Below are 21,071 nucleotides of genomic sequence, written 5' to 3' on the forward strand. Positions count from 1 at the left end.
CTTGTTATGGGCATGGCTCAAAACTAACACAGCAGGACTGTGCAGAAGAATATGTAACTTGACAGACACCTGCAATTGCCCTAGCAAATACTTAATGGATTGTTCCATCAGTTAACTACCCAAGAAAGGAATCGTGAGCCAATTCAGTGCATGCCAAATTACAGCTCTGTGAAAAAAGTTAACATAGAGCACAGCTCTTCCTCCTGGCAGCCATCCAGTTATTAATTTCCATGTATCAGCTGCATCTGAATGGGCTTGGTCTTCCGCCCACTGTTTCTATTTATTTGTTTTCTATTCGGCTCCACTAAAATTAAAACCCAAAACCTTCCAGAGAGAATAGAAAACAAACATGCTGAACCAATACTGCTGCCCACATATAACCAGCAGAAACCACTACTACACTTTTTCCTCCTTCAATCCTAACAAAATGGAAGTCAGGCAAAAACACCAGGAAGCCTTTATGGATGAACAAAGAGCTCCTGGACAAACTCAAACAAAAGGAAACCTACAGAGGGTGGAAGCAAGGACAGGTAGTCTGGGAGAAATACAGAGAAAGTACTCAACCTTCCTCATGTTTGCATGATTTCCTATTGGTGTGTTGGTTTGCTCTGGACACATCTTTATTTCAAAGCACATCACCCGATAAAATGTTTTGCTATAAAATCCCAGTCTTTTACAATGGCCATTTTTATGCATCCCAGTATGAATAATAAGTGTGAAGAAAAGCCAAAGGTTAGGAACTTACTTTTAAAGTGATACAAATTACAAAATACCTTAATTTACAATTACCGTATTTAAATCCTATTTGCAACAGCACAATAGGATCCAACTGTTGATGTACAGGAAGGGATTCTTACTAAGTAAAATGCACTAAAATAAGGCTTTGGTCTTTTTCAGTCTTTTTCAAATGTTTTCCTTCCTTAAAAACATACACAAGTGAGTGCACAGTGCTAGATACGAGTTTGGTTGAATATTAAATTCTTCTGCTTGTCACCTAAAAGGGTTTCGTTCCTCCAATAAAGAGAGTTTCCAGTTCTGTGTTTATGGCATCATCAGGAATTACATCATCCTCCATAAACTCATCTCCAAGCTTCTTCCACCATGGCCAACGAGAGTATTTTAGCATTGTGTTGTGGGTTTGTCTTGCCTTGGTAGCTACAGGGATTGATCGACTCATAAATGCACCAAGATCTTTTTCTGTGGTCTCTGCTAAGCCTGGAGCATCTGCAAAGAGCAAGGAGAAGAGTTTTCTGTATTTTGTTTGTGGTTTTATGAGTACTTGAAAAAAAAAAGGAACACAACCCTCCCACTTCCCACTGTCCTAGGTCACTCCTTTCCCCATGCTGGCATTGCAATTTTATGACTACATGATAGATCAAATCTGATTGGAGAGGCAATCCAAATAAAAGCTATTCTTAAAAAAATGAACTAGATAATGGGGTAGAAAGGAGAAAGGGGAAAGATGGACTCCTTCATTCAAGTGCAGTGATGGCATCCACCAAAATGACTTCTTGTGGAAGTATAACCTCAGAGGATCTCCTGGTCACTACTGTGGATCAGTGCTCCTGGTGCAGGGTGACATCAGCATGGTGTAACCACTGCTCTGGTGCAGCAGCACTGTGGTTTCCCTGCTTGGGGGACCCAGCAGAGTGTGAGAGTGTGTTGCTGATTTGCCTGCTCAGGAAGTGATGAGCTGCAGTGACACAGCACGTGATAGACTAAATAATGGAATTCAGTAACTTGCTGAATTCTGCCTGGCTTGGGTGCTCTCTGGTGGCTGCAGTTTGCTACTCTTGCTCTTTTATACAGACACTTGTCTGGAATTAGGATGGCACAGTAGTGAACTCACTTAAAGCCAGGCCAGAGAAAATGAAAACAGCTCAAAGATTTCCCTCTTTATCTGTAAGGGGTGAGAGTTTTTTACCCAGCAGCTTACTTGCAACACAAGAAAACAAACCAAAGCAAAATAAATGTGGGTGAATAAATAGGTTGTGTGAGACCCCCTTTTAAGAAATTCTAATACCTGTTACAAGGCCATTGCTTTTCTTGTGAACATATCAGAGAGAGACTTTCAGCAGAAGAATAAAATGCTCCTTGAAAAACAGGTTTTTATCCTTAACCTACAGCAGCACGTGGATAATCTCTAACAAAGCCTGGATCTCAAGATAAGGCATATGGCAAAGGAAGAAAGATATTTCAGTTTTGAAATGAGGCTTTACCACTGCTCACTCTTAATTTTCCCTCTTAATTGGTTTAATCCAAATGGTAATCAAAGCCATGAGCAGAGCAGTCACATACTCATTAGCAGCTCCACATCGGTGTTGACCTGAGCCAGTAAAGCCTCTCTCCGCTGTGCTGCTCTCTGATCCAGCCTGCTCCTCAACAGGAACTGTGCCAGCTTTGACTGAGCCTGCATATGCAATTCTTTACTCCTTTCCTCTGACATTTGGGGAGCCTGGAGGAAAATAAGTTTATTACCATTAGGAGCTGGTTATTTTAAAACTTCTGGGGGCAGAATAATGCCTAAACAAGGAATGCAAATGCTGTTTGTAATTGTTAACTTCATAATTTTGCTTCCTCTGCAACTCTCTTCAAAATTATCCATCATCATGTATCTAAATTTTCCAATTACGGTTTGCTTTGACACTTATTATTACATTAATGGTTGAAATCTCCAATATCCTAGTGCCTTGCTGTCAGACAAGCAGGGTTAATAAATACATACCTCAAATGGATTATCTTGATCATAATTTATGAAGCTGAATATATTTAATCCCTACAGTATTTTATGTTGCATCATTAATGGAAATTATGAAATGACTAAGAAACAGACCGGATGCAATTTGATGTAGTCATCCACCTTCTGCTGCAAAGCTAGTCTCTGCTCATCAGTCAGTCCCTTGGGTTCTTTCCAAGGAGAGAGAGGTCTCCTCCTTCTTCGTTTCTCCAAGAATTTACAAGCCTTTGTAAGGAACATATGAGAATATGACAATCACAGAGAGGAAGTTTGTCTTCCCACTTTGTTTGTAAAAAAACAGTGAAAGCGTTTCAGTTTGCATCTGCTAAAGCCTAAATGCAGCTATGATGTTGAGAAGACAACATACAAGGTCAGCATGAACACTAAATAGTAAGTAACAACACTCATAATAAGTTACTGACTCATCTGTAGTATGGTGACATTCCAATTCTGAGTTTCAAAGACGCAGCTTTTATATTTTAGTTACAAGACTGAATTAGGCTTTGTAGCCTATATAAGGTTTAACCCTTTAAAGCAACTTGTGGCTCTAGACTATCATCCCCAAGTAATTTTTTAATATATTATGGCTACATTGACAGTAATACACAGTTTTATGAGGCTTCACAGTAATCCATTCAGTCCTATCTACTGTTTGAACAAAGTATAAATACTTACTGCTCTCTGAATGATGACAGCTGCCTTATACTCCTTAAGAGATTGTTTCTGCTGATGAAAAAGTCTTCTTGCTCTATACCCTCGCCAGAATCTCTGGATAGTTAATGCTGATTTCTCCTCCACTTCCTGCATGTATTTATTCACCTGACCTACAAAGGTAACAAAAATCCACAGTTACAAGACTGTGGTTAAGTTCTCTTAAGAATTTACATTGTTAATCGTCAAACTCAATAGTACCAAAAAAACTTGGGTGCTCTCAGGTAAAAGCCCCTCTTTCCCCAAGGTCTCCTAGCTGTGGGTCAGGTCTTGTAGATCACAGCTGCAATGGAGCTTTGTAACACAAGCAAATTGGCTCTCCCTTTCTCCTGCACCATTTTGAAGGCAGCAGATCTTGATCAGTAGTTACTGAGCCCTGGGGGAATTAGCACATTCTCTTTCAGATAATTGGGTCAGGAGAAGAGACAGTAAGACTACACTGCAAATAGACATGCAAGATTGGGTAATAGATTTCAGGAAATTGTTCCTAAGGAGACCCAGACACTTTAATCTTCTGCTATAGTTTAATATAAATCATACTGGCATGGACAACTTCCAGTAAGGCCAGCTGTCGTTCATGGAAGAGTCTCATGGCCCTCTGTCTCTGAAGTTGCATTTGCAGTTTTAGAGCTTCATCTTCCTTCTGTTTTGTTAAATGTTGCAGCTCCTGTTCCCGTTTAGCTCTGCAATACACAAATACATTAACAATTACTTAAGTTGTACATGTCTTTGAAGTATCTCCCTTTTTCTTTGTGTTAAGTGGTCCAGCATTGAGAAAGAAAATCCACAAAACAATCTGCTATTCCGCTGTTGGCTGCAGAATGACACTAAGCAAATGAACATTCTGCAAATGAACAGATTACCACACAATCTGTAGCCATTAAAAACTCGGAACCATTCTATGAAATCAAAGTAAAAATCTTTACTTATGATAAAATTCTAAGGACTGAAGGGAATGATGCTTCATGTGGGACACTCACAGCCAGAATGAACTGGAACAACAATTTTGATTCCATCATCTGCTGAAGAGGTAAAGCAACATTAGCCATCTGCTCCAGTATGCACCTTTTCCAGGCCATCCATGAGCATGCACAGCACCTGCTTCCCACAATACATGTAATTATTTTTGTACTGACTACACATAGATCAGAATGTTGACTACCAAGCCTCACTTCTTAATTCTGGAGGGATTTTTTTTCTCCAGGAAATACAGACTAACACATTTGGTCCATCAACTTTGTGAGAGAACACTAGGAAATAATTCTCTTGCAAATTCTTCCTGATCTGTTCTACATTTGATGTTAGGAAGTTGCCTTGCTGTGCACTGAAAAACCTGCAGCAGAAGTTTCACAGATGAGACAGTAGAAAACTCTGCAACTGGCCCTGGAGCATTTAAGCTAATAATATGTACATCAATGAAATACACAGCAACATATCAATATAGAGACTAACACAATATCCTGATATATCAATACCAATAATTACTGAGACCACTTGGCCATGGTCTCAGTGAAGTATGAGGAGATGTGAGCTAAAGTTCCCCCTCCCTTCACTGCCCCTTCTCATCCCAATGGACCCAACCTTGTTAGCACCTTAAGACCTGAGAATGTACAACTTTACCCCACAACAAGGTAACAACGGGACTTCTCTGATCCTACTGTAGCAAAATCATTTCCCCACTCAGGACCTGAGTACCCTCACTGGGCCCACAGCCCAGAGTTCTGCTCTCCTCTAGCACTTTCCTGTGGACGATGAAAGAAATGCATTAAGCACTAGGAAGGAAAACCAGTGGACAGAGCAGGGGTATAAGGGATGCCAGAGAAGGAAAACGTCCACAGACTAGAACTAATGTCCACCAATTCTGCTACTGCTGCATGGCACATAGCTCATTAGTACTGTGAGTCTAAAGGTATTTGTGTTTCCCATCACTAGTATAAATTGAGCTATAGTTTTTCCACCAACCATACTTCCACTATACAAACAACACTAGTTTGTAGAGATTCGGATGGAAGCTGTTATGTAAAAGAGATGCTCTGGATTTAAAGATCTGACAGTAACAGATAAAAAAGCCTCCCTCACAATCTGACAGACCATAATCCTTTTACTACTGTAATGCAGACTTGAGGTGTGCCCACACAACCTACCTATAGAGACAGATCACGATACATGTGATTATATCAGAATGGTTTCAAGGAAATTAAAGATTTTTCAGCCCACACACTTCTGCAAATTAGAGCTGTAAATTTTTACATTTTTAATTCAGGTAATTAATATTTTAATAAAAATATTCTATTTCTAAGGGAAATGAAGTCACAGGATCAAACAAGAGTTTTGACCACATTTTCTTGATAAAACTATTAATATTTTGTGCATCAATTTTAACCAGCTTCAGTAGGTTGAAAACTACAAAAATGTTTCATTAACTTCTCAGATGTACATCTGCTAAACCAAGAGTGTCTGTCAGGTATTTAAATGATTCTTTAATAATGATTCTTTCCTATGTAGTCTGTAAAACACATTCATCCTCTGTTTTTCCCAATATTAAGATGTATTTGCTTGCATAAAACCACACTGTGACAGGGAACTGCATCTGAACTAAAGTAAAAGTAAAACACACACAGAGTAAGATACTAATAATTAGTATCTGCAGTTCATGGCACAGAGCAGTCTCCCTCTGGCCATCTCTTTAGAAATGCAAAATGGTTTCATTTTTGATGCATTATTAATAAAAATTATTGCCATTTTAAATGTCCTACAATTAGCTACGTAATAGTGAACTAGCTTCAAGGAGAGACTACAGGCTTTAACATTCACCGAGGAGACATTTCTGAAACCACAATTTCAAAAGTTTATAAATTGCAGAGTTTAATATCTTCCTCTGCAGCTGCAGGTGAGCAAAGTTTGGAGTTTCAATCTTGGTAGTATTTAACCACATTTGTTCTAAAATAAATCTGTGAACATAAGCAGAATCTGACTGCTAAAAATTAAGAAGTCCTCTTAAAAGCTCTTCTAAAGTCATGTTTGCAGTATTCCAAACACTATTTTTCAGTGTAATGTTTTGATGTAGACAGAAGAAAACCAACACTGGCACTGTACAGTTACTCTATTTGCTCAGTACACTGGGACTGAGTGAGCCATGAACACACACAACTGTAAGGATATTAGTAAGTTTCCATTCCTCTTAATATTAAACTAACACTTTCAAAAGTCCATTTAAATTACTAGAAAACTACTTAAAAAGCACACACTAATGCTCACAATATTGAAAATATGACACAAAGGAGTCAAGTAGCTTGGTGATTGTTGAGAGTCTCATCACCCTTTCCATGTTACATCTTAGCCCATCATCCAAATTTTCTGGGCTGTAAGTTTGGCTTGCAATGTACCTTATGAGGGAAGAAATATTGGCTTCAAGTGTATGGTGGAGTAAAAAGGAGTGACAAGGATGTCTGACTGCAGCACAAAAGTGCAGCGACCAGTAGCCCTCAAAAGACATATTGCTTGCCTCCACAAATCTTTCAGAATTTAAAAATTACACCTTAGATAGTCCAATATCCTCTTAAGGCCAGTCTAGAAAATAAAGCATAGTTGTTTGCTTTGTATTACTTTGGTCACAATGAAATGTGATTTGACAGTGATTTGTAAGATCTACTTTTGACACAGTAATGATTAATGTGCAAAAAAAGTTTGAAAAAACTTGCTGTGGAGTCTGCACTTGATTTATACCCCTTAATCTATGTTAAATTCAAACTGAATTTCTCAGAACAGTTAGCCTAACATGTGCTAACAGTACTGCTGCAATTTAATTCAAGTGAGACAAGCATTATTTACATAGCTTCCTTCTTCTCTGCTGCTCCAAGGCAGAGGATACTATTTCTAGGTCACTGAAGTAACTCTACTTCTGAGAGCCAAAGATTTAAAAATTCATGAAGAACAAGGTCTTGCAAGCACTACACTGAGCAAGCACTATGGGCCTTGGTTTCTGCAGCACTCAGGCATGTGGAAGCTCCAGGATAGCTCCAATGTAATTTACAGAGCAATTTTGTGTCAAGTTAACTGTGAACCAGCTAACTCTCCTACCACCAGTACATCAACTTTTAGTGATACTTAGTGCAATCCCATGCCACACTTTCAGTTTTCCATATGCCACAAATTTTTAGAGAAAACATAAAAGCACTACAGAAGTAAGTTTTTTCATGGAGAAGTCTGGCAGCTGGGAAAGGGACAGTTGGAGCTTTTGGCACCAGAAGTGGCAGTTTGGTACTGCTGAAAAAGCACATTGTTTGGAGGTTTCTGCTAAAAAAATCTGTAATGAAAAGGCTCACATTGGCATTCCATCACCTTTATGTTTGAGAAGTAACAGCTGACTGGAAAAAGGCATCTTCAAGATGAAGGGACACTTGGTCAGCCCAAATTTAGGTCATGGGACATGGAAACAAATTCTCAGAGAAGCTATATCCAGGAAGGACAGGAAAGTGAATGGGAACAGATAGATTTATCACAGGCAAATTACATTTGATCAGCTTGATTGCATTCTGTGATGACTGGCTCCGTGGATGAAGGGAAAGCAGTGGATTTAATTTTCCTTGATTTTACCAAGGCTGTCATCACAGTCTCCCATGCAGGGCAGGGCTGACACTCAGAGAAACCTCCACAAACACAGAAAATGGTTCTATAAAAATGAAATTCAAATGAGTAATTCTACAGCTGGTACTAAATAACCTATGAACCAGCACAGGCTGGGCATCAATTACCCAGACAGCAACCCAAATGAAAAGAGGGGACAGGATGGACATAAGCCAGAAGTGAGACCTTGCAGGAACAAAGGCTACAGCCAGTGGGAAGATTATTTGGGCTTTACTTGGCACACCTGGAGCACTGGTCACAGGCTACTGGCACCCCCAATGGAAAAGCAATGCTGACAAATGGAAGGGATAGAGACTGTCCAAACAGACAATTAGGGCCATGGAATGTAAGGATATATAAGGACAGGCAAGGTGTGTTGAGCCTAAAGGAAGGCAAATCTGTCTCTCCCTACCTAAAGAAGTATTATTGAGCAGATGCAGCCAGACTCATGGGGGTGCTCAGAAAAAAAACACAAGAGGCAAGAGGTGATAAAGAGTGTAACAAGGAAATTCCCACTGCCTGTAATGGAAAAATTCTTCACAAGGCAAATCATCCAGCACAAGGAAAGAGATCAAGTTAGATGGTAGGATCTCCATCCTTGGAGACCTCTAAAACTGGATGTGGACCTGAGCATTCAGATCCCATTTTGAGGCAGGGCCTTCTTCAAACAGGACATTGAATTAGATGACCTGAACTTTTCCTCTTCCTTTGTGACTTGAGAAAACCCAGCCCAACCCAAACCTTCATACTAGATCCTATTCTTTACTGTTTCTCACAAAGTCATACTGTTTACCTGAAGCTTCTCTGTAAAGTGATCACTGCTTGGGGTAGCTTTTTCAGCCTTTTCCTTGTCTGAAATCCCCGCCAGGCTGCCTGGATTATACAAGCTGCTTGATGCTGCTTCTGAAATTAATAAAACAGCTGGTAGAATATTTTCTATGCATATAAAAACACTTTATTACTGCATGCATAATTGGACAATCTCAACATTTGGCCAAACTCTATCGGTTTTCAAATGCATCAGATTGGGGAATTTAAGGTCTTACAAGAGTTATTATCCTGAACTCTATACTTGTCCCAAAAGCAGCTAATCTGATCACCTGTATTGATGCTCTCTCTGGTAAACAAATGAATCTACAGCACAAATAAATACATAAACATATATAAAAGAAATCTGTATTTAAAACACCTGAAGGATTTGATATTTCAAATGGTGATTCAATCAAAATACCCACACTAGAGAGGACAGAAAGACCTATTTGGAGAAAGTAGCAGGAAAAATGTTACATTTGCAGTATGATCAGAAGTCACTGGAATGCAAACGTGAAAAATAATCAATTCTATTCTCAAAAGGATTTTTAAAAACCCCCCCAAACAATCACAAAACACCCTGCTCTGTTGAAGATGAAAGCAGGTCTTAGCAAACACTACTGATATGCACTGAAGTATTGTCTCTGAGAAATCTGGATGTAAAATTTTTTTAAGATGCTCATGAAACACACATTGTCTCTGTTATTTGAACACAGTCCAGGTGGTGTTCTTACTGCACATTTTCTGTACATGACTTAGTTCTATGTAAATGCTGCCTAGAATTCAGAGATATAAATTTATAACACTGATGTGAGAAAAGCAGATGCAGTTATTTTAATTTTATAATTAGCAAAAAAATTAATTTCCCCCTATGGTTATGTTGAAATCTATAGTGGATCTGCACAGAAAGTCAATTTCATGAGTCACAGTCCCAAATCTTAATGATGGAGCAATTTCTTGATATTTTAGAAAAAACACAATAAAATAAATTTTAAAAGGCAGTTAAAAATAAATTAACGTAGCGAAATAATAACACAGCTTTTGAAATGTATCTACAAAGTGATAAGTAAATCCATTCTAAACATCCACAAATCACATGTAAATAGGATTTCACATCTGAAAGTCACATTAAACTTCATCACCTGCATTCCTTCTTTTCCACTGGATTGTTCCAAATACAGCAGGTCCAAGAGTTGATTGACCTCCCTGTCAAATCCTTTGCCAGTCCAGTGTTTACTTAAAAGCCCTTTTAATCCTAAGAGACAGAGAAGAAGCTAATTCACTAAAGTGAATTTTTCTTTTCAGGCTTTCAAAGTAACAAACTGCAAATCAACAAATCAAATCTGATTCTATGTGCAAAGGAGTGTGAGGGCTGAAGACCATCAGCCATCTTTGAGTGTCAATGCATAATCTTATCAAAGAATATCTGGTGGTCCAACTATCACAGAGAAGTATTGTCCAGTGATTCTGTATGTCTGAGTCAGTATTGTGTTGATATCACTGACAAATTACCAGTGTACTTTCAGGGTCTTATCAGTAAGTCATTGTAAGGTGCTAAAAAAAATTCAAAGCACCACACAAGTGCTGGGTGTTGTTAACACTCTTTTAATATTTTTTGTCATAAAATATATTTATTTCTAACTGGAATTGTTTGATGTCTTATCTGCACTGCATAGTTTAACTATGAGTGCATGTGCATCCAATCCATGAGACAATTTTGGGTTTGCAGTAGCTAAAAAGCACCCTTGTACTCCCCCCACAACACACTAACACTCCCCAGGCAAGTAGACAGTAACATGTGCTAAAATGTTTGTATCTGACAAATCCCAGAGCTTAAGGGCTCTGCAGGGAGTTGGAGGGAAGAAAAAGGAGGGCAGGAAGTATGCACATTTGCCTCCTGAAGAACTGCAGATTCAAGTAACTTTTCCATCTTCAAGTCATTGTCCATAAGCATATTCATACACTGGGTGTAGTAATTATGTCAAGATGGACTGGACCAACACCATCATCAGTCCTTTATTAAAAATTTTTCATGCCTTCTCTCAATGAACTTCTCTCAGGTAACTCCAACCAATATTGATATTGACTCCTTACCTTAAAGGCAGCTCCACACAGCACTGACTCCTTCTCTCTGCAAGTTTCCTTCTTCCTTCTGCATGACTGGCTAAACCCCATCCTGTCCCTTACCCGGCCACCTAACCCTGTCTGTCCCTCACACAGCATCTTCTTACCTTGTCTGTCCTTTGCACAACCACACGTCCCTTACCTCCTCACAGCACAGCCAGCAGACTCCATCCCAAACTCCAGCAGACTGGTTCTCAAGCTCCAACTGACTCTCAACTAGCTAACCCACTCTTTTATAACACCCATCCTCACTGGACAGGCAAGGCTATCTCCACTTCTTGGCAGTCAGTACAGTTGTAATTGATTGAGGAAAATTGCCTTCTGCACTACCCTTACAAACTATCTTCCCACAACTGGGAAACTCCAACACTCACAGTACTTACAGGATCTGGAGCAGGAAGAAATGGCACCTCTGTGGCACCATATGCACCATTTTAGAAAAACAATTACAGTTAAACACTTCAGGAGAGAGATGGGCAGGACTCTAAATGGAGTCAGTGGGGGCCCCCAAGGCTGCCTGAGCCCTGCAAAAGCCAGGCTACACAAGAGAGCTCTCTCACAGAAGTGCTGTAGGTCTGACACAACTACTTACCAGTCTCTGTTCAAGTAAGCCCTATGCAGCTTTTGGCTGCTGACAGGGAGTACCTCCAATGTGCCTCACAGATGTGTCCATCCATGCAGGACAAAAGGCCAGGCCCTCCAGGAAACCTGACATAGGGACTGTGCTGGGCCTGGAGATGCCCTCACCTCCAGCAGGCTGCCTTCACTGGCAAAGCTCACACCAAAGCACCTCACACTGCCAACAGCTCTGAGCCACTGTGAAGCCAAGAGACTTCAGTGAGATGGCCAAATGGTAGAAATGCTGTAATGCTTTCTTTGTTGCTTTTATTCCTCAAAGTCTCTAAAGGATTCCAAAGCCTGAGTTAAAACTAACAGAAGGATTCTAACTTAAAAAAAAAAAGTAGAGAAAAGCAAATTTTTTTTTCTTTTCTTAGTGGAAAAGGAAACATATACAGGAGAGAGATAAAGTTTCTAAATGACTGTGACATACTGTGATTCTAGAGCAAAATAAAGCATCCTTTGATGGAGATCTGCACCTCTTCAAACAAGCCAGCATTCTACAGCTGGGATGATCAGACCACAGCAACTTCCCAAGAATCCACCATGTGACACCAGCCTTAGGCACTCTATACTTAATTCCATGCTACAAGGAATCCCTCCTCTCAACTCTGTAGGCCAAAGTGTGGCAAAGCTGTTCATCTGGTCCAAAAATTTACCTGGCTGTTATTGTATAACAAGTAGCCAGCACAAGTACAAAAAAGAGGAATTGGACATTTTGACCTTGCATTCCCTCTTTTTACTGTCCTTGTCCTCAAAGGACCGCAGCTGCTTACAAGTCGTTTTGACCAACAATAACATCCAGATCAGAAAAGACATGGCCAACATTATGCCTGTTCTTTAGTCTCCCTGGGCATGATAGAGTACAAAGGGGTTTCCTGGAGCTCCCTGCTAGGCTAGAGACAGAAACATTAGATGGGACACCTCATTAAAGAATGAATAACATAGAATAAATTATACACATACTCAGCCTCATCATCTGAAGGCATCAAGAAAAAACAATAAACTAATTTCATTAATTCTGGGAAAGAGTTAATTCCAATAACTTGAATATCAAAAGACAGTCATCTCCTGGATAACTAAACAGCCCTCTATCAGATGAGCAGACCCTTCAACAGCCAGGGTCAGCAGCTCCCTCTAAGTAAAGCTTTCATGCTCTGGATTAGTGAGCCTTAGCACTGTGGCACTACAGGTACCCTGCCAGTGGATCCCTCAATAACCAATCTGCACAGGGAAACAAAGAAGTAAAAGCCCATCAGGTTGGAAGTGACAAACAACAACTTTAAAAGACAAGTTGCCACATGCAGAGTCCTCAGTATACACAAGAAAATAAATCTAGGAAACAGTAAGAGGTGCAGTACGTTAAACTGCAATGAAAATTAATAAAAGGAAGAAAAAACAACCCAAAAAGCAACATGGCACTGCAGTTTCCACCTGTACTGGAGAGTTATTGAAGCACAATGGGAAACCTCTGTCTTTTTATTTTCACTGGGAATGTAAGAAGAGGCTCAGTGATCAGTCCCATGCATATTTACGAACCTTTGTAGCGAGCTGTCAATAACTGCACAAGCTGTTTGCAATGTTTTGCCACTAACAACAGCAGTTTTGTGGCAGCACTTCCTACAGCAGGATTGGTGGTAGAGGAAAGCTTATAAACAAGTTCATCCAAAACAGAGTGAAGGGTCTCTTCTTCAACATGAAGCAAGATAGAACTTCAAAAAGAATAAAGAAAAAAAGGGGAGTTGGACAGAAGTGTTAATTAAAAAGCATGGACTTTTTAATAGTGACTTCTTTTTAGCTATGTCAGGCTATATAGAGCAAGCCAAGATGCCCAGCTAGCTGGACCAGGAATCTGATCCAGGCAGTACTACTGTTTCAATCAACCAATTACCACTCCCTCAATTTACTAAGATTAAAAACCCAGCTTTTTAATATTTTCAATTTCTACTTCAAAGACTAGGGGGGAAAAAACCCCCAAACATTAAAGCAGAACAATGCTTGCACGTGAAAAGATTTTATTTTACCAGGCAGTAATGAACTACATTTTATATTTATTATTAAGAAAAATAATGATATGAAAACAACTAACCTATTGATCCTCAAAATGTTGTGTAACACAGACATCATTATAATTGATGTTTCAACATCATCTGTTATTAACAACTGCAGGAAGCGATCATTTTGTAGTACTGCAAAGAAAACCAAAAACAAGCAAACAAGAAATTATACAATCAGAACCAGACTTGAAAATACTACAAATAAACTTCATAATAAGCCACAGCGAGTAAAACCAGACACTGTTTCTGGCACAAACTCTCTCATTTATAATTCTTACACTGAAACTTACTGAGATAACTAAACTACTTCAACCTCCACAAAACATGCTGAATCCTCTTTTTTTCTGCCTTTGGACATCCCTTAGGCACTGATGTTGCAAGGGAATTAAAGCTTTTAAACCCCTTTATATTACAATAGTACCTTTTTCTTACAACAACAGTAGAATTAACATTGGGGCAACAATATCCAAAAAAGTTAAGGACCTCAACCGTGACAGTTTGTTACCCCAGATTATTTAATGCACGTCCACTGATGTCATTAAAGCACCATATTTTTTATCCCAGTGCAACACTGGCTACATATTCAGTAATTTTTATGGCCACATGTGTTTTTAGTTAGGTTTTTTTGTCCAATACTAGAAACAAAACCAAATTCTGCTTTTCAGAATCAGTGTGATTAGCATCAGTTTAAATGAAAGCTTATTTTGATCAGAAATATACAGTGAAGTTTGTTAGGTGTTTGTAAAATTTCCTGTCATGGCAAAAACTTCAGAAATCTGTCTTCAGATCTATCTATTCATCAGGGCTAGCAATGTACTCTGGTCAATTTTCTGCATATTTTAATCTCACACAGGAAAAGATCAATTGTCTCTTATTGGAAAAGAAAAAACAACTGATTTTTGAAAGTACAGACTTACAAAGAGAAATTACAGGATGACACTTTAATATTTATCTCTGAAAGACTAGAAGGGGAATTCTTGAGTATTTCCCCTTAGTGGATGTTTACCATTTTAGATATTGCTGTTGAGCTGACTTAGAGACTGATTTACCATCTACTCCAACTGAGAAGACTAGGTGGAGATTAGCTTAAGAGTGAATTTTGATACTTGTAGTTGCCATAAATAAATGTTCAGGTGTTCTGTGGGTTGACATTTCCCTTACCACAGGCTGCTAGTTGAATATGCCCACCGAAAAGCCAGCAGATGGCATCAGTTACTATTTGGAACCAGTGTAAAAAGTCTTGTTTTTCTTTCTCCTAAACAAAAGAGAAGTAGGTAAAAACGTGTATGATCTTCACTACGGACTTCATCTTGATGTCATGGGAAGGTTTGTATGCCTCAGGAATCTGGAGACCAAACTCCACCAAATTTCCAAATGAGGTTGGTAAAACTGTAGGAACTAGTAAAGAAACCCCAACTATTACACCTTGGAGATCAGAGATCAGTCAAGAAGATCTGAACACACTAAAAATATAAAAGCATTCATTTGGGAAAAAAAATCACAAAGAGAGAGAAATCTTGTTTACTCCTTAAAAATATTTGATAGCATAGGAGGGGTAAGACAAATAATAGTCCAGCAAATATGTATAGCAGATTTAATGCACTAAGTGGGTAATATATTACTTTAAAGAAAAGGGGGAAAATAAAAAAAGGTACAAAGTGGCCAAGGACACAGTCAAAATGAAAAAGGTTCCTGATAACTGCTATGGTGAAGCTTCAGAAGCACCTCCTAGTTGGAGGTCTGGGAGCAAACACCAAACCACTATAAAGCTGAAATTTGATCTGTTTGCCAAACAGACTACATCATGTGCTTGCCTGTGATAGCACTGGACTGGAAAAAAAACATAGAATCAATCATAGAATGGTAGGGTTGGAAAGGACCTAAAGTCCATCTTGTTCCAGCCCCACTGCCATAAGCTGGGACACCTTCGAGTAGACCAAACTTCTCAGAGCTCCATGGAGCCTGGCCTTGAATGATTCCACAGATGGAGCATCCACGGCTTCTCTAGGCAGCCTGTCCCAGTATTTTACCACCCTGACAGCACAGAATTTCTTCCCAATACCGAATTTAAACCTCCCTCTTCCAGTGTATAGCCACCACTCCTTATCCTGTCCCTACATGCCCTTGGAAAAAGTCCCTCTCCAGCTTTCTTGTAGCCCCTTTAGGTACTGGGAGGTGAAATAAATTCTCCTCAGACTTCTTCATGCTGAGCAACACCATGTCTCTCAGCCTTTCTTCACTGCAGAGGTGCTCCAGTGCTCTCCTGTGACCAGCAGGAATTTAGTTTCCAACATGTGAATGCACATAGAGACCTACATTACAGTCGGTATTCCAAGTGTGAGCCACAAACTACTGGAAATCTGAAATCTTGGTGTATGGAACAGCAAAAGGGTTTTTGACAGTACTACACTGCTGACAAATGTTATTACAAAGCACATGGTCATATATCTACATTAACTGAGCCTCCACAAATGAAACCCAGGGAAGCCTATTCCTAGCTCCCTGCTGGAGCCCCAGCCCCCAGTCAAGGTTCAACTTTGTACTTGGTCCATACTGACAAGGAGAGATACAAAATAACAATAATATGTTAAGCTGTAATATTATCTGCTCTGTATTTTGGCAACATGTCAGTTTCTGAAAGCTATTTCACTACTTCCCTTGACTTCAAAAACCTGTACAAAGAACAAAAGAGAGAAGAATAAATTTCAAATCTCCACTGGCAGAGTGGGATTTCCAAAATTCCACTGAGCAAGCACCAAGTCTGGGTGCCCAGTCACCTCGGAGACCATGAAGTTTAAAAGCCAAAGTACTAATTATAATGTAGACTGCATTTGCATTCAAAAGAAATCTTAGCCCACAAGCATGACTCAAGTAGAATGTAGGCTGACAAAATAAGAAAGTATGGGGGAAATTACATATTGTGGATAAGAGTCTCCTGGGATGTCATTTAGGAAGCTTCCTTCTTAAGCACTAAAGGCACTTCTAAAATACTGGACGAAGAGAAACTATGTTATTGCACGGATGCCTTCTGAGAATTGATTGTCTGTGGCGTCTATCACAATACTTTGTAGGAAAACTTTGGCTAAGTGCAAGAAGCCAGCGAGCCAAGAAATGAGATAGTATGGAGAAATGGGGATATGAAAAGAAACTGTCAGAATCCATGAAGTTGATTATTTAAATTACTCGAGAGTTTTTGTTTGTTGGGTTTTTTCCTTCTGATTCTAAAGCTCAGAATACTGCAGAAGTATGAGGGAACCTTGCTGAGCAAAACCCTTCTTCACTGCAAAAGAGGAGGAAATTGTGAGAAAATGTTTAAATCTATAAATTCATGAAATGTGCCTTCAGCATTCTCCGTGTGCGAGTTCAGAAGCAGTGAGCATTCTTGGAATTTTTTTGCCAATTATTCAACAGAAATTGAATGACAAAACAAACTTCAACAAATCTGATTTAAAACCTTAAGACTTCCTAAACCATTTTTTGCAAAGCTGAATAAAATTAGTGAGAACTAAGTCATTACAAAGGCTGAACTAATGATATGCAAAGACACTACAGTGACTGGGATGCTGTCTGGCGTAGGGCTTTTTTTCCCTCTTATATTGCTCTAGTTCTTCAATCCTTCTTCTAATTGCACTCCTTCCCTCTACCTTTAAAATTTGTCAAAAGTAATAGCCAGACTATCTTAACAGGCCTACAGAGTAACAGAGTAACAGAGTGGCTTTGCACAAGTCATGGAGTAAATGCTGCACAATGACAGATTTCAGCTTCAGAACTTGGAGGCATAAGAAAAGCTATTGCAATTTCTGGAAAATAAGTTTTCATAATACTATGTCCCTAAAATAATATCCTACTTATCCAACACATGACCTCAGAAAGTTTTCAGGCGTTCTCTGCTCTTTAAACTACGAAACTTAAATACCTTGATGGCTCGGATAAATCGTGCTTGCAAGCGTTTTCCCAAAACCAGCAGGCTGTCTATAGCTGAAGGAAGAAACGTCTTGTAAAATTCCTCAGGATCTTCTTTCACTTCTAACCCTACACAACAATGACTGAAATGGGGGGGGGAAAAAAAAAGGGAAAAAAATCAACCTGAATAGTCAAAGACCTGCTTGGACAGCTTTGAATGAATGTCATGTCATCAGAGAAATGCTTCAGTGGCACGGGACAATCCCCCTGAACAGCAGCTCACTGCTGTGACTGGCTCCAAGGCGGCTGCCTCCAAGGAAAAGCAACCACTCCCAGGTTGGAAACCATATTACTACTTACTATGGCATCTCTCATTTAAAAACTTATCTAAGGCCCTTTCTCCTTTAGCTTCACAGAATCTGTTCAGGCTTGTTCCATATTCTGGGAAGGGCTCTGATGGTCATAAAAAAGAAAAATAAAGGCAAACCAGAAAGGTAGAAAAAAAAGCTGATAAAGGAAGTCCAATGATGAAGGGGGTGCACATCAGGCAGTGAAAATATGTATAAAAAATATACCACGAAACCTTCAGCAAGCCTGTCTACAACTTTTCTGGAACTGAGGAAGGCACGTGGGCTAGAAATCAGTTCTTCAGATCTCAGCTCTCTTATTTAACTCACCGCAACATGTCGGTTGTTTCTGGAAGATTTTGTACAAGAAACTGCATGTTTTACAACTGGTAAGTTGTTTCAATTCTGCACTCAGCACTGATACTAGTGCAACAAGAGAGTATTCCTGACTTTTTATGAATTTTGCTTTTTGATATCTTATCTAGGCCATGTCAGCTTTTCAGGAATGCACACACGTAAAGCTACCAAAGCTCTTGGAAAACAAATTCTAGGCATGAAGCTGAGATTCATTGAGCTACAAAGGACATTTTTACAGCTAAAATAAATTTCAGTATTCTCTGCAACTGCAACATCTTATAAAGGATGATTTAAGTATTACACTGCTCTCGTAATAACTCTTGCATCTCTTACTGAAATTCCTCGCATTAAAAATTCATATTGCAGATATGGCATAAATAAGAGATGGTCACATAATTACTTCATGCCTTAGAATTTTACTCCCTAGTTAAGCCAAAACTAAGTACAACTTGAAGAAAATTTAAAATGCATTATTTTTCCTGACATTTAAAATTGAGATTGGACCACTGGGGGTTTGAGTTTAAAGTTTTCTTATTTACAATACCATTCCCACAAAATCACTATGTCAAGTTATCTAGCCTGTATGAACTGTGCCATCTATTATATTTAAAAATGTAAATAGATACTTAAAATGGGTATATTAAATAAATATTTAAATACAGTCAAGCCAAATAGTGAGTTAATCAGGCTAAAGATCTTTGCAAGATGAAATCTAAGAAAACAAAATAATTTTTAAATAACTACAATTCAAAATTATAGAATTACTGGTTAAGAACTGTTGCACTGGTGAGTACTGTCCACAAAAAAAAAGCAAAGCCAGCACAAAACCATGTTCCCACCATACAGTTCCTCCAGCTCAATGAAACACAATGCAAATGAATTTAAAAGGGCCAATTAGGCTATGCCTGACCCCTCTGCTCTTGACTGCTCCCTGCACTTTAACCCTGGCCTTTCCTGAACAACAAGCCTTGTTCTGGAAGGGAGCCAGCGTACTACAGTTTGAAAAGAAAAAGAGCAAGATGAAAGGACAGAAAGAAAACTGGAAGAAAACTTCTTAGCTTTTTTTTTTTTTTACCTTAGTATCTCTGCTAGCTGGGCAGCAGTAGCCCAGGCTCCATGAAGCTGAGAGTGATCTTGCTTAAGGACCAGCAAGCAGTACTGAGTAAGACCATAATCGTATATATCGTGCTTAATTTTATTTGATTCTTCACATCTTAAAGAAGGATTACTTAAAATTCCTGTGGAAGAAAGCAGGAGAGAGACAAAGAGGAATATAAGATTCTGATGTGCAAGGTTTTTTCTATTTTTTTTAAATGTAAGAAGAGTATATGTACACAGAGCCAGGATCCAGGACTAAAGTAATTGTAAAAGTGCTAAGAACAGCATTAAATATTGTGTGAGCAATTTTTGCTGTTACAGGTACAACTCATTTGTAAGATTATATGACACTTGGGAAGGATAGCTAAACTTAGGTTTCCATTTTCTCTGCATATTTAGTAGCAAAAGATACATTACCTGGGATATGAACCATTTGTATGAATTTCCTAGGCTAGATAAAACCACAACCGCTGGGAAACATATAGCTTCCTTATAATTACATCCCAATTTAGAACAGGACCTGACTTGTTTCAACCATTCCTATGAGCAGTGGCTGTATAGCAGAAAGAAAGACAGGGAAGTCACACAGGAGTTCACAGTCTTGTTTTTATGTTAAGATTTAAAAACCACGCTGGCTCTCTGCCCAAAAAGCACTGGGAGAAATTATTTGACCATGTGTAAGATCCCTGCCTGTATCAGCAGGGAAAGGGCCCACATTATCAGGGTGACAGCTGAAAAGCAGAAAAAAATTCTGTCCATTTGCTCCTCCTCCTTATTTTCAGTCAAGTCAAATGTCACTCAGGAAAAGCTGCTGTATCAACCTTCCTTACAGAGTTTCAGAAAAAACTTCTGTATTTAAGGAGGCAGACGGGAGAAGGATTGGCCATAGTTAGGAGCTCATCCTTTTACTTTAGGAACGGCATTAATTACCCTTTAACTTCAGCAGCAGCAGGGGGATGTCCTGTTCTCTGCTCTCAGTGATCTGAGCAGCCAAGGCCAGGACCTGAGGGTCCGGGGCTGCCATAGGGAACAGCCAGAGGCGCACACCACCATCGATTCTAGTCTCTTTCCTTTCTATGTTAAGGCGCGGGGTCCTCACGCCACTACTTCATCCCAGCTCCTGCACCACCAGCTGGAAGCCTCGAGCCGCACGACTCCCCCTGAGGAAGGAAACAAACATGGAGGGAGCCCCACTCGCGCTCCCTCCCGAGGCCGCGGGCAGCCGGACCGGCTCTGCCGGAAGGGTGCACCTCCGGCCGGGTAGCCTGAGCGCGGCCCCCCCACGTGGCGGGCGACGGGAGCGGCCTCACCTCACCCAGGGCCGGGGAAAGGGCAGAGGGAGCGGTGCTCTCTCCCACCGGCGTCACCCGGTGCCCCTACTGTCCCTGGGAGCGGCGGCGCCGGTGCCGCGAACCCCCAGGCCGCGGGGCCCCCTCGGGGCGCTCTGAGCGGACCCAGACGCAGCCTCAGCTCCCCTCTCACCGCCGCGCGAGGGCTCCCCGACTGGGGGGGGCGGGAGGGGGGATTGGAACGCCGATCCCGCCGTCTCCAACGCGACGGCTCCCCCACTCCCCCCTCCCCTCACAGCTGTGTGGTCGCGGCCTCTTTCCGCCAACCAGCGCTCTCCCCTGCGGGAGGAGGGTGCATTTGCATATCCGCGTGCGGGCTGGCACATCCGCCTCC

At 40.2% G+C, this 21,071-nt stretch overlaps 1 protein-coding gene across 2 annotated transcripts; it reads right to left on the minus strand.

Annotated features, from left to right (window-relative positions):
• Window positions 1–671: 671 nt before the first annotated feature.
• On the minus strand, window positions 672–20,890 carry IQCB1 (IQ motif containing B1). Of its 2 annotated transcripts, XM_088168267.1 has the most exons (14): window positions 20,699–20,890; window positions 20,319–20,548; window positions 19,366–19,528; window positions 17,600–17,729; window positions 14,845–14,938; window positions 13,716–13,815; window positions 13,166–13,338; window positions 10,027–10,139; window positions 8,868–8,977; window positions 3,989–4,131; window positions 3,413–3,561; window positions 2,834–2,962; window positions 2,299–2,455; window positions 672–1,224 (listed from the first exon to the last, which is right to left on the minus strand). In XM_088168267.1, exons 2-14 carry the CDS (start codon window positions 20,410–20,412, stop codon window positions 995–997), a joined length of 1,785 nt encoding a protein of 594 aa, XP_088024393.1. In that variant the 5' UTR covers window positions 20,413–20,548; window positions 20,699–20,890; the 3' UTR covers window positions 672–994. The 2 variants fall into 2 exon arrangements, with proteins under 2 accessions (XP_088024393.1, XP_014727240.2); XM_014871754.2 differs by lacking the exon at window positions 20,699–20,890 and having other exon boundaries at window positions 20,319–20,623.
• Window positions 20,891–21,071: the final 181 nt, after the last annotated feature.

Source organism: Sturnus vulgaris, chromosome 7 (genome assembly GCF_052056855.1).
Source record: "Sturnus vulgaris isolate bStuVul1 chromosome 7, bStuVul1.hap1, whole genome shotgun sequence".
In the NCBI taxonomy this organism is placed as follows: domain Eukaryota; kingdom Metazoa; phylum Chordata; class Aves; order Passeriformes; family Sturnidae; genus Sturnus; species Sturnus vulgaris.

Coding starts and splice junctions, on each gene's coding strand:
- IQCB1 (XM_088168267.1), bottom strand. CDS start 20,412: ATGGCAGCCCCGGACCCTCAGGTCCTGGCCTTGGCTGCTCAGATCACT. Junction 13,339..13,715: donor AACATTTTGAGGATCAATAG/GTTAGTTGTTTT, acceptor TTCTTTTTGAAG/TTCTATCTTGCTTCATGTTG. Junction 2,456..2,833: donor ACTACATCAAATTGCATCCG/GTCTGTTTCTTA, acceptor ATTTTCCTCCAG/GCTCCCCAAATGTCAGAGGA.